General features: G+C 56.1%; 1 protein-coding gene across 1 annotated transcript; it reads left to right on the forward strand.

The window, feature by feature from the left end:
• Nucleotides 1-134: 134 nt before the first annotated feature.
• Zbtb48 (zinc finger and BTB domain containing 48) lies at nucleotides 135-8,649 on the forward strand. The gene is made up of 11 exons (XM_008822431.2): nucleotides 135-240; nucleotides 1,008-1,697; nucleotides 2,058-2,299; nucleotides 5,606-5,717; nucleotides 6,287-6,379; nucleotides 6,756-6,842; nucleotides 6,973-7,127; nucleotides 7,473-7,609; nucleotides 7,680-7,844; nucleotides 8,152-8,240; nucleotides 8,307-8,649. Exons 2-11 carry the CDS (start codon nucleotides 1,011-1,013, stop codon nucleotides 8,601-8,603), a joined length of 2,064 nt encoding a protein of 687 aa, XP_008820653.1. The 5' UTR covers nucleotides 135-240; nucleotides 1,008-1,010; the 3' UTR covers nucleotides 8,604-8,649.
• The last annotated feature ends 3,069 nt before the right edge of the window (nucleotides 8,650-11,718 follow it).

Genomic DNA, 11,718 nt, shown 5'->3' on the forward strand with positions numbered 1-11,718 from the left:
ACTGAGGACGGCGTGGCCCCGCCCACCCGACGTCCCATTGGTCGTTCTCTACGGTTCCATCCTCGAGGGGGCGGTCCCTATGAGCCCTGTGCCTCCGAGGCGTCACGGCGTGGCCCGCGCGCCCTGACGTCGCTTCCGGTGTGGCGACGGCGGCGTCTCCGCGCTGTGGGCCGGGCTCGTTCGGCCGGGGCAGTTGGTTCGTGGGCCGTGGAAGCGGCGGAGCCCAGTTGGGTCCGGCCGGTGCGTGCGGGGAGGGCGGGCGAGGAGGATGGGGCGTGGGAGGGGGAGTGCGCGCTGTCCCCAGACCTGACAAGAGTGAGGCCGTCGCCTTCCGCCCGCCGCGCGAGACCTGCGGGTGCAGCGTGGGCTGGGAATACCTGTGCGCAGCCGCAGTCCTGCTCCGTCCCGCGCGGGGTTCTGAGGCTGTACGCGGGGATCTGCTGTTGTCACTCCCCGCCTCCTGTCCCCACACCCCTTCCCGACCCTGGCCTGTCCTCCCCCAGGTGCACCTCCCCTGCTGCATCTTCTCTGTCCGACCTTGTCTTTCCCTCCCTCAGGTCCACCCACCCCTGCTGCATCTCTCTTGCCCTGCCCTGCCCTCTCCCAGGTGCACCCACCCCTGCCTCATCTCCTCTGCCAGACCCTGTCCTGTCTTCTCCCAGGTGCACCCGGGCCTGCTGCATCTTCTCTGCTGGACCCTGTCCTGTTCTCTCCCTAGTGTACCCAGGCTTGCTGAATCCCCTCTGATCGACTCCGTCCTTGCCCAACGACCCTGCCCTGACCTGTCCTCTCCCAGGTCTACCTCCCACCCCTCCCTTCCCTCTGGCCTACCTAGCACCAGCCCTGCCCCTGGGGGTGGTCACTGTGCTCCAGTGCTGTGCTCTGTGTGCACTCTAGCCTTGACCCAAGTCCTTATGCGTATGTGGGAGTCCTACTCCCTTTCTTCCTAAATCTTCAGGTTTTCTCTCTTGAGCTGGCCAGCTTGTCATTTTTGCTCTTTCTTCCAGACCATGGATGGCTCCTTCGTCCAGCACAGTGTGAGGGTTCTGCAGGAGCTCAACAAACAGCGGGAGAAGGGCCAGTATTGCGATGCCACGCTGGATGTTGGGGGCCTGGTGTTCAAGGCACACTGGAGTGTCCTGGCCTGCTGCAGCCACTTCTTCCAGAGCCTCTATGGGGATGGCTCTGGGGGCAGCGTTGTCCTTCCTGCGGTTTTTGCCGAGATCTTTGGCCTTCTGTTGGACTTTTTCTACACTGGTCACCTCGCCCTCACCTCAGGGAACCGGGATCAGGTGCTCCTGGCAGCCAGGGAGTTGCGAGTGCCAGAGGCTGTGGAGTTGTGCCAGAGTTTCCAGCCCCAAACCCCAGTGGGACAGGCATCAAGTGGCCAGAGTGCCCTGGAGCAGCCTGCCTCCCAGGACGTGCAAAGCCACCTCAGAGAGCCAGCAGACTTGGAAGAAGAGGAAGTTTCCAGGACTCTGAGCCTGGTTTCTGCGGATCAGGAACCTAGAGACAGTCGGAGCCCCCAGAAGCCCCAGTTCAGTCCCTCTGCCCAGAGCAGCCCCTCCTTCCTCTGTGGGAAGCCCAAGCAGGCTCTGAAGCCTTGTCCCTTAGAGGACAAGGAGTCCCAGGACTGCAAAGTGCTCCCACGGCCCTTGGAGGCTGAAGGTGCCCCACTGCAGGGCGAGAGCAATGAGGTACTGTGCCCAGGGTGCTGGAACTGGGGAGGCCAGAGGAGGGGTAAAGACTGACACTTTCCTGGGATGATCTAGAAATGTAGGAAGCCAGTGGCTTTGGCTGACACAGTTGTCCATGGTTGCCAGCTTCCTTGGGGGTGGAGTGAGCAGCTGCAAGGTGACAGGTGGTTCCCTAGGCTAGTGAAACCTTGCCAGCTCCTCGCAAATCCAGACCCAGATGTTGTCTTCCCTGAGCCCCTGAAGGGACGAGTCTCTGATGAAGGCGATCATGGGATGGGGCTTGGGTTGGAACTACAGTGGGTTCCCCACAGGCCCTGCTGATACCTTGGTGACCCCACCTTCCTGCTGCCTCTGCTCTAGTGGGAAGTGGTGGTTCAAGTTGAGGACGACGGGGATGGCGATTACGTTTCTGAGCCTGAGACTGTGCTGACCAGGAGGAAGTCAAAAGTAATCAGAAAGCCCTGTGCTGCCGAGCCAGCCCCGGGTGCAGGGTCCCTAGCATCCGAGCCCGCTGAGCACAGAAAAGGTACAGCGGTGCCGGTTGAATGCCCCACATGTCATAAAAAGTTCCTCAGCAAATATTATCTAAAAGTCCACAACAGGTAAACGCTCTGTTTTTCTATTTTCTCTTCCTGCCTGCCATTCCCAGTTTGGGGGAGGGTTCCTGTACTCCCCCACCTCTGGGCTCTGTCGGGTCTGGGGCTCTGTCTCAGGCCCACCTAGTGCCGGGTTGGCATACCTCTGATCAAAGAGGGAGGATCTTTTCAGTCAGAGTCTTCTTCCTCCCCCTTACTGTGAATCTTGTGATTAGAGATGGGTTTCAGGGACCCAAACAGTAGGTTCTACCCTGTGTGGACTTTGACAGTGGGCTGACTTCTGCCAGGGATGAGAGAAGCCTGTGGCTCCTTCCTGAGCTGGAGCAGAGGTCTGGCAGTAGGAATTTCTAAAGTCTGTCAGCATGGGCTTTGGCACAATGGCAATCTTAGAGCTCAGTGCTGCCTGTGTTTCTGGGGCTGTTAGCTCTGGGTGTTAGTGGAGCAAGAAAGACCATTTTTCTAAAGCTGCAGTGTCCAGTAAGGTAACTATCCCCATGGGGCTGCCTTAACTTCAGATTACTTTAAATTCAGTGCCTCAGACACGGTAGCCATATCTCAAGCGCACAGTAGCCATGTAGGTCCTGACTACCAAATTGGAAGATGCAGACAGAGGGTCTCCATCATCATGGAGAGCCTCTTGGACAGCGCTGCTCTAGAGTCCCAGGCTGGCCATTGGGGACAGCAGCCAGTTGACCTGCACTTCTATCCTGCTGCTCTGCACCAGAACACCATGGGTCCATCTCAGTGTAGGCAAGGTTGTGCCAATGCGTGTGGCCTCAGTATGGCACTCTGGGAAACCTTAGTGATTGCCTGGAGTTGGAGCGCGAGTTGAGACCTGTTTGCTATACCTGTGGTTGGCCTTGGATAGCTCCAGTTCCTGGAGTCTGGGTGCTCCCGGTGGTGGGGGAACCTGGGGCCGTCCACCTCGCCTGGTGCTCCAGACACTGCCGGTGAAAGAGGTACAAGGCGTTGTCTTCATCCATCCTGAGGTGGCCCGGTGTCCGAGAACTGGGAGGGAAAGTGATGGCTTCAAGAGAATCATTGCAGCTGGGGATGGTGGTGCACCTCTGTAATCCCAGAAACAGGAGAAAGACCATTGCATGGCAGAGGATGAGGGAGTGAGGACATTTGTGACAGGGTGAGAGGAATGTGTGGCTTCTGGAAGTCACCCATGGCTTGGGTCAGGGTTCTTCAGCACCTTCATTCAGACGTTGACAAGACTTGTAGGCTTGTCCGTCTGCATTGCTTAGGAAGCTTGTCCAGGCAGGGCATAACTAGAAAGCTAGTAGCCTGTGAGGAGGGGAGCAGTGCTTTGGAAAGAAGCAGGCAGCCAAGTGTGCTGGCTCACACCTGTCATCCCAGCACTTGGCTGAGGCAGGGGGATGGCTGTGAAGTCAAGGCCAGTTTGGATTTCAGGGTCTGAGACCCTGTTGAGAGTGAGGAGAAGGAAAGTAGGGCCTGGGGGATACATTTCACATTACACATTTCAGTACACAATAGTTTACACATTTCAGTAACTGACCTGGGGGATATTACAAAGAAGATGGGATCATTCTCCCCCCACCCCACCTTCAGTGCTTATGGATCAAACCTCAGGCCTCTCCCACTGAGCTATAAACCACATACCCCCCACACCCCCACACCCCGCCTCACTGAATTACCAAGGCTGGTCTTGAATTCACCCTGTAACCCAGGTAGTGGGCCTTGAGCTTGGCATCCTCCTGCCTCAGCCAAGTGCTGGGATATAGCTCACTGGTAGTGCATTTGCCTAGCATGTATGAGGCCCTGGGTTCACTCCTAGTACTGAAAAGTAAATTAAAAATAAACTAGGCGCTGGGATTACAGGCCCTGCCACCCAGCCTGGCTAGGGGGTGAGCCTTGAAGAGGTAAGGAAGCCATCCCTGGGAAGAATATTCTGGCCAGGAACTACAGTTAGCACTTAATACCCTGGATTAGGAGTGAGCCTGGCTGAGGTGAGGGGAGAGGGCCAGATGTGGGGGCAGGGCCCAGGCAGGGACTTAAGAGCTAGGCCAGTGAATGAAGTGAAGGACTAGTTTGCTGAGGCAGTCCTAGGTGTCCTGGGTCTTGTCCATATGAAGCAGGAAGCACTGGAGGGTTGTGAGACAAGAGGTCATGAGGCTGCTGCCTCTTAAAGGAACTCTGGCTTCTGAACTTAATACAGCCTGCCTGGGAGGGTGGTAGGGAGCCAGAGGAGCCAGTGGTGATTTCATGAACTCCAGGCGCCCCTGCAGCCACAGTTACAGGTATCAGTGACATGAAGTGGGCAGATTCTACTTTAAAAACTATTTTGGGGCCAGGCGTGGTGGCACACGCCTTTAATCCCAGCACTTGGGAGGCAGAGGCAGGTGAACTCTGAGTTCGAGGCCAGCCTGGTCTACATAGTGAGCTCCAGGACAGCTCGGGCTACAGGGAGAACCTGTCTCAAAAAGACCTAAAAAATAAATAAAAATACTCCCAAGTGCTGGGATTAAAGGTGTGCTCACCACGCCCGGCCCATTATTTTTATGTGTATGAGTGTATTACCTGCATGTATATAAGTGCACTTGTGCCACACAGTGCTGGAGCAGGTCAGAAGAGGGGGTGTGATCCCCTGGAGCTGGAGTTACTGATGGTTATTAGCCACCATGTGGGTGCTGGGAACCAAACCTGGGTCCTCTGCAAGAGCAGCTAGTACTCTTAATCACTGAGCCATCTCTCCAGCACATTTACATTTATACACATTTATACATTTATGCACATTTATACATTTTACATTTATTATTTATTTGGGGAGGAGGGCATGTGTGGAAGCCAGAGGACAGCTTGTAGAATGAAGTCAGTTCTCTCCCACCATGTGCATCCTGGATATTGAACTCAGTTTCTCAGGCTTGGCAGCAAGGGCCTTTACCTGCTGAGCTTTCGCCAGTCCTCTGGCCATGGTTTTGAAGGTGGAGCCCACAGAGAGGAGGCTGCTAACCAGGTTGTGCCAGTCAGCTCTGAGGCAGCCACTTAGGGAGGCTGGCAGGAGTGGGCTGGCTCCTGGCTCCCAGCTGTCCTCCTTAGCATGGACTGTGTGGGCCTGTGGCTCCTGCGCTGTCCCTTGCTGAGGGTCCATGCTGGAGGGGACAGCTGGGCTTGCTCTACACTCAGCCTGGGTGTCACCCAGTCCACATGGTGAGCCCCGGCTGGCTTCAGGAACTTCGCTGCGTGCAACATGGCTAGGGTTTGTGGCAGGAGCTGGCGAGGCACTGGGTACAGGAGAGCCGGAAGCCCTCTCAGCACCCGCACCTCTGCGGCCTCTCTTCTTGGCAGGAAACACACTGGTGAGAAACCCTTCGAGTGTCCCAAATGTGGGAAGTGTTACTTTCGCAAGGAGAACCTCTTGGAGCATGAAGCCCGGAATTGCATGAACCGCTCAGAACAGGTACTTGGGAGCTGGTCCAGGTACTTGAGGGTGGAGCGTACCGGTGTATCTCCCTGCCATCTAGGAAGGGCCCCAGGAGACCCGGTGGGGACTGTGAACTAAGACCTGCAGGGTCCTTGGAGGTCATCAAGTCCACGTCCTGGTACAAGTGGAGACAGAAGTCCAAAGGGCAGAAAGGACAAGCCCTGGAGGGACATTTTGGGCTTTGGAACAGGGGAGCTGCTGTGGGTGAAGGCTGCTGGGAAGAGCCACATAGCCACCTTGCCTGCCTGCCCTACTGCTGCCCCGAGTGGACAGTGTTTGGCTAAACCCCCTTTCTCTTGCAAGAGACTGGTCAGTAGCAGCTGGGCCCCTGTCCCCAGCTGTCTGGACCCGAGAAGGGCCTGGTGTGGTAGTGCGCAGTGCTCGTGAAGGTTGGGGCAGGTGGGTTACATGTTGCCCTCTCCCACCCTAGAGGCCCCCACCCCAGGCAGACACTTCCCAGCAGCGAGTGGAAGCCCCTGCAGAGGCTGCGGGCACAGGCAGAGGCCCTCCCTGATGCTGGCCCTGCTTGCCCCTCACACTGCCAGGTCTTCACGTGCTCCGTGTGCCAAGAGACCTTCCGACGGAGGATGGAGCTGCGAGTGCACATGGTGTCCCACACAGGAGAAATGCCCTACAAGGTCAGGCTCAGCTTGTCCCCAGGGCCATGGGCTGGGTGGGGTTGGTGGGGGCTATCTCAGGATTCCTCCTATGGAACCCTTTGCCTGGAGTGATGTCTAACACCTTGATAGTTGTCAAAAAACCTGCCTTGCTTGCCCATGTAGTGACACATCTGTGGATAGGACCACTGGCCACAGCTTTCTCTCCACAAACCTTTTGGGCATCTTTCCACAGGGCAGGCCCAGCATTCCTCTGGGCATAACATGACTGAGTACTGCCACCTCTTGGGAGCCATCCATCCTCAGATCAGGGGCTCTTTTCACATCTCGCCATCCCCTGATGCTGGGGTTCTGATGGAACAGGCTGTCTTGGAGCTGACTGTGGCTTGTTTTTCAGTGTTCCTCCTGCTCCCAGCAGTTCATGCAGAAGAAGGACTTGCAGAGCCACATGATCAAGTTGCACGGTGCCCCCAAGCCCCATGCAGTAAGTGCCAGACAGGGCTGGGGCTGTGTGCTTGGATGCTGGGACAGTAGGAATGGGCATCTGTGGCTCCTGGGCGACCCAACCCTGTCCCTCACCTGGTGCCACTCCTGCCTGCCCTGCCTGCTTGCAGTGCCCTACCTGTGCCAAGTGCTTCTTGTCCCGGACGGAGCTACAACTGCATGAGGCTTTCAAGCATCGTGGGGAGAAGCTCTTTGTGTGTGAGGAGTGTGGGCACCGAGCCTCAAGCCGCAATGGGCTACAGATGCACATCAAGGCCAAGCACAGGTGGGAGTCGGCCCTTCTCTTGTGTGGTCCTGCATGCCCATGGTCAGAGACAGTGTCAGCACAGGGGATGAGGACTTCCTCCCTGTACCCAGCCCCTGTGACCCCGTGTCGGGAGGGGAGGGGCAGGCAAGGTGGGAGGGTTCAGGCTAGGTAAGGCTCTCCCTCCTGAGGAAGATTCTTAGTTCCCTTAGGTTCCTGACTCCCTGAGCTCTAGATTTTCAGGGAATGGAGGTGGTGTCCTTGCCTGGGACCACCCATGCCCTGCTGGCTTCTCCCCAGCTCCAGCAGAGTGCCGGGGTGGCTTCCCTGAGTGGTGATGTCTACCTTGTGTCTCCACCTGTGCAGGAACGAAAGGCCATATGTCTGCGAGTTCTGCAGCCATGCCTTCACCCAGAAGGCCAACCTCAACATGCACCTCCGTACCCACACTGGTGAGAAGCCTTTCCAGTGCCACCTCTGTGGGAAGACCTTCCGCACCCAAGGTGAGGCAAGCCCTCCTCCCCGTTGCCCTGGGGCCAAGACAGCAGCTGAGCCCCACCTTGTCCCCCACAGCCAGCCTGGACAAGCACAACCGCACCCACACTGGCGAGCGGCCCTTCAGCTGTGAGTTCTGTGAACAGCGCTTCACGGAGAAGGGGCCGCTCCTGAGGCATGTGGCCAGCCGTCACCAGGAGGGCCGACCCCACTTCTGTCAGATCTGCGGCAAGACCTTCAAAGGTACACGGGCACACTCTTGCTACCCTGGTTGGAGGGTCACAGAGGTCAAGGGCAGCAGTGGCTTCCAGATGCGCTTTAGAACCTTCCAGCCAGCAGACGCTATTCTCTGTGCTGAGAGATGAGAGCAGCACTGCCGTGACTGGAGGGGCAGGGCTACCCAGGCCCTGGGTCATGGTGGCCACCGGGGTGCTGTAGAGCCTGGAGCAGAGGCCCTGCCGAGGCCTCTTGGCTGGGTCCTGGGTCTTCCATGTCAGGGCCCATCCCTGCTGTTACCTGCTTCTGATGGCAGTGCCCCATCCTCCCACAGCTGTGGAGCAGTTACGGGTGCATGTCAGACGGCACAAGGGGGTGAGAAAGTTCCAGTGCACTGAATGTGGCTACAAGTTCACCCGGCAGGTAGGTGGGCTGTGGGTCTCCCCTCCCCCGCTCTGCCCCCCAGCTCTGAGCCTGCCCTCCTTCTAGGCCCACCTGCGGAGGCACATGGAGATCCACGATCGGGTGGAGAACTACAATCCGAGGCAGCGTAAGCTCCGCAACCTGGTCATTGAGGACGAGAAGATGGTGGTGGTGGCACTCCAGCCACCTGCTGACCTGGAGGTGGGTTCCGCAGAGGTCATTGTGGAGTCCTTGGCCCAGGGTGGCCTCGCCTCCCAGCTCCCTAGCCAGAGACTGTGTGCGGAGGAGAGCTTTGCCACACCTGGCGTCCTGGAGCCCTCACTCATCATCACAGCTGCTGTCCCCGAGGACTGTGACACATAGCCCCCCACCACTGGGCCCAGCCCCCAATAAACTGTGTGACTTTGGATTTATTGTTGGTCTGTTTCTTAATATTCTGGAACTTTCAGCCTGGACTGCTGTGAAGTGCTTCCTTCCAGCCATGCCCTCATGGTGCCTCCTAGTCCTCGACCTAAGCTTAGCTAGCCACTTCCCGGTGGCTCTGGAGACTCACCCAAGCTGAGGAACAGGACTGGAGGTGGTACCCACTTCACACTGTTCTGTTCCTCATTCTTCAGATGGGTGCTGTTCCTGTTTCAGTGGAGGCTGGACAGGTGGCTACCACGATGGCCTCCCTGACCAGTCAAGCCAGTCGTGTTGAACACTCTCGACAGGGCAGCAAAGCAGGCTAGGCAGGCTGACTTCCTGCCTACAGAGGGACCCTTGTCCTAGCCAGTCTCCTGTGTCCTGCCAAAGGCCTTGAATGTGGAGGGGCCCTAGTGGTCCTCACATTCCACAGTGAAGTGCTGTGTGTCATGGAGGAGGAGCACGTGGGTGCTGCGGGGACTGCTTGTTTAAATGTCTTCCCTCCCCTTTTAGACCCTGAGGAAGCCTCTGCTCTATCCTTGCCATGGAGTTAGTAACTCCCCATGCATGGCAGACACTGGAAATCTCTGCAAAATTAGCAGGGTCTCCGGGAGCCACCCCTAGTTAAGCTCGCTCACTCACACCTGGCCTGGCGAATTAGTGTGGGTGGAGCTCAGGGGCCCAGGCTTCCCTTAGAGCTTGGCTGGTGCTAAGAGTAAATATCCCAAGGTCAGAGGCAGGAACCAGGCCTTCTCTGACCCAGTCCAGGAAGTGGTGTGGACCCTGTCACACCCTGGTAGTTGAGGCTCTCCCAGGGAGAAGAGGAAACAACCTGTCAATCTCATGACACATTTTGAAACACCCTCCCCCCAGGCTGAATCAGTGCCGATCATGGCCCCAGTAGCTTCAGAGCTGGGCCCTGCTTAAATCCAATGTAGCGGGGCACCCCTGAACCTCCAACCACACACACAACCTCCAATACACACTTCAACTGGAGTTGGAGGTCAGGAATGTGTTCACTCAGGTCACCCACCCAGCTTCCTTTCATTCCTGGGCCCCTGGCAGCTCAGAGGTAAAGGCAGAGTTTGTGTGCAGTGAGCCACATCCAGGGTTCCAAATGTTTCCCAGTACAGGTTACAGGCCAGACTGCTATAGAAGCAACTGGGCTGAGGTGTGGCTCAGTGGCAAAGCATTTGCTTAGCATGTGTGAGACCTTGAAGTTTAGCCCAAGGGACCCTAGCCTCAAGATGTGTTCCCTTCCTGGCCCAAACACTGGCCTTTCTTGGCCCAAGGCCCATCCCACTGTGGGCTGGAACCTACTGTGATCCCAAAGACAAGCCTTCTCAGACCCTGCGCTCACAGACCTGTCTCCTTCACCTGCTGACAACAGGATCCTCACTCTGTGCCCCCTTCTGCACCCCAAATGCCAGGTTCACACAAGATCTCCAGGTTACAGCAGAAGATGAAGATAACAGAGTCTAGAAAACGTTTTTATTTCAAAATGTACTAAAGGCATCCTAAAAACCTTAGGATTCTGGACATACAACCCTACAGAATAGACAAAAATAAATATACAAATCTGCCCCACCCTCCGGTGTGACTGGATGTTGGTCACCTAAAGGAGACAACCTTTACTACATGTCTCTGAAGTCATATAAATATAGAAATACTTTAGAGTAGATCAGCATTAAATACCAGTTACTGAACTTTTCATAACTTAAATCTTGTATTGACAGATAAAAGCTTTATGCATGTGACAGTCCCATCCCCAGGTGGTCCAGCCTCATTCCCCAAGTCAGTAGAAGGGTGTGTAAGTGGTCAGAGCCTACAGCCAAGGGGAGGGCCTGATCCTGAACTCCTGGGGGGGCACCCTGGGTACCTGCTCTTCTCCCTTGAGTCTTTTAAAAACCCAAGGATGGGGTCCTGATGGTAGAAACCTGAGTATCTCTATAGCAGATAGAGCAGAGGGATGCAAATCCAAGCTCACCTTTCCTGTGCAGGCCTTGTACAAGTGTCCACTGTAGTGCAGTAACTGCTGATCACAGTGGCCCAGTATAGAGTGCAGGAGTCCAGCTCTTCCTCTGGGAGGCTTCCCAGCCTTTCTCCAAGAGGACCCAACAGTGGTGGCCATGTCTCCCAGTAGACTTGGAAGCACTTCTCCATGAGCTTGGTACCTGGTTCAGGCTCAGGACCCCACCCTGCCATGTGCCTACTGCTGCTGAAGACAAGCCACCCCACAGAGCACTAACAGTGGTCTCAGGCAGGCAGCTTTTTCCAGGGTTTTGTGGAGAGAGTTCGCTGAAAGGGTTCTTTCTTTTGGCCAACAGGGAGGAGGATGAGCACTTGAGAAGGGCTGGGAGGATAGCACCTTGGAACAAAGTAAGCCTTGGTACCTTGGCACCCCTGCATATTCCCATGGGACCCATGGGACCCTAGCAAGCCACAGCAGTCTCTCCTCAGTGTGTCAGGTACATTTTAGAACATGGTTTTCTAACCCAGCATAAGGACACCTGCAGGACATGGCACCAAACAGAGCAGGTAGGCATCTGGAAGAAATTAGGAAAGTTTCCTCCATCGCTTGGAGGAGGGTTGTAGGTATGTGATGGCACAGAGACTATGCTGTTTCCAGAGACTCGTGTGCCCTCAAGTTTACTAAGGCAACTCTGAACACTGGCTTTTGTCTCCTCTAATGAGGAAACAGTCCTAACACCCCTTCCCCAGAAAGGGGCAGACAAACTCTAGCAGAGGCCACTGGGCACCTACAGGGTCCCAGCCCTGTAACCCACAAAACTTACAGTGAAACTGTACTCTAGGTGCCCATGTACTCCTGCACCTGGGCCTGCACTCCTAGGGGGCCTGGCTTGTCCCAATTCTTGCAGAAAGTTCTGCCAATGTTGCTTTGTAGATCTGAAAGTCAGACCAAGCTCATCTGTCTCTCCTGACTCCCTCCTTCTTTTTTGGTCTTTTTGAGACAGGGTCTCCCTGTAGCCCCAGCTGTCCTGGAACTCACTATGTAGACCAGGCTGGCCTTGAACTCACTATGTAGACCAGGCTGGCCTTGAACTCACAGAGA

The sequence above is a fragment of the Nannospalax galili genome, unplaced genomic scaffold (assembly GCF_000622305.1).
Source record: "Nannospalax galili isolate Female #2095 unplaced genomic scaffold, S.galili_v1.0 scaffold1488, whole genome shotgun sequence".
In the NCBI taxonomy this organism is placed as follows: Eukaryota; Metazoa; Chordata; class Mammalia; order Rodentia; family Spalacidae; genus Nannospalax; species Nannospalax galili.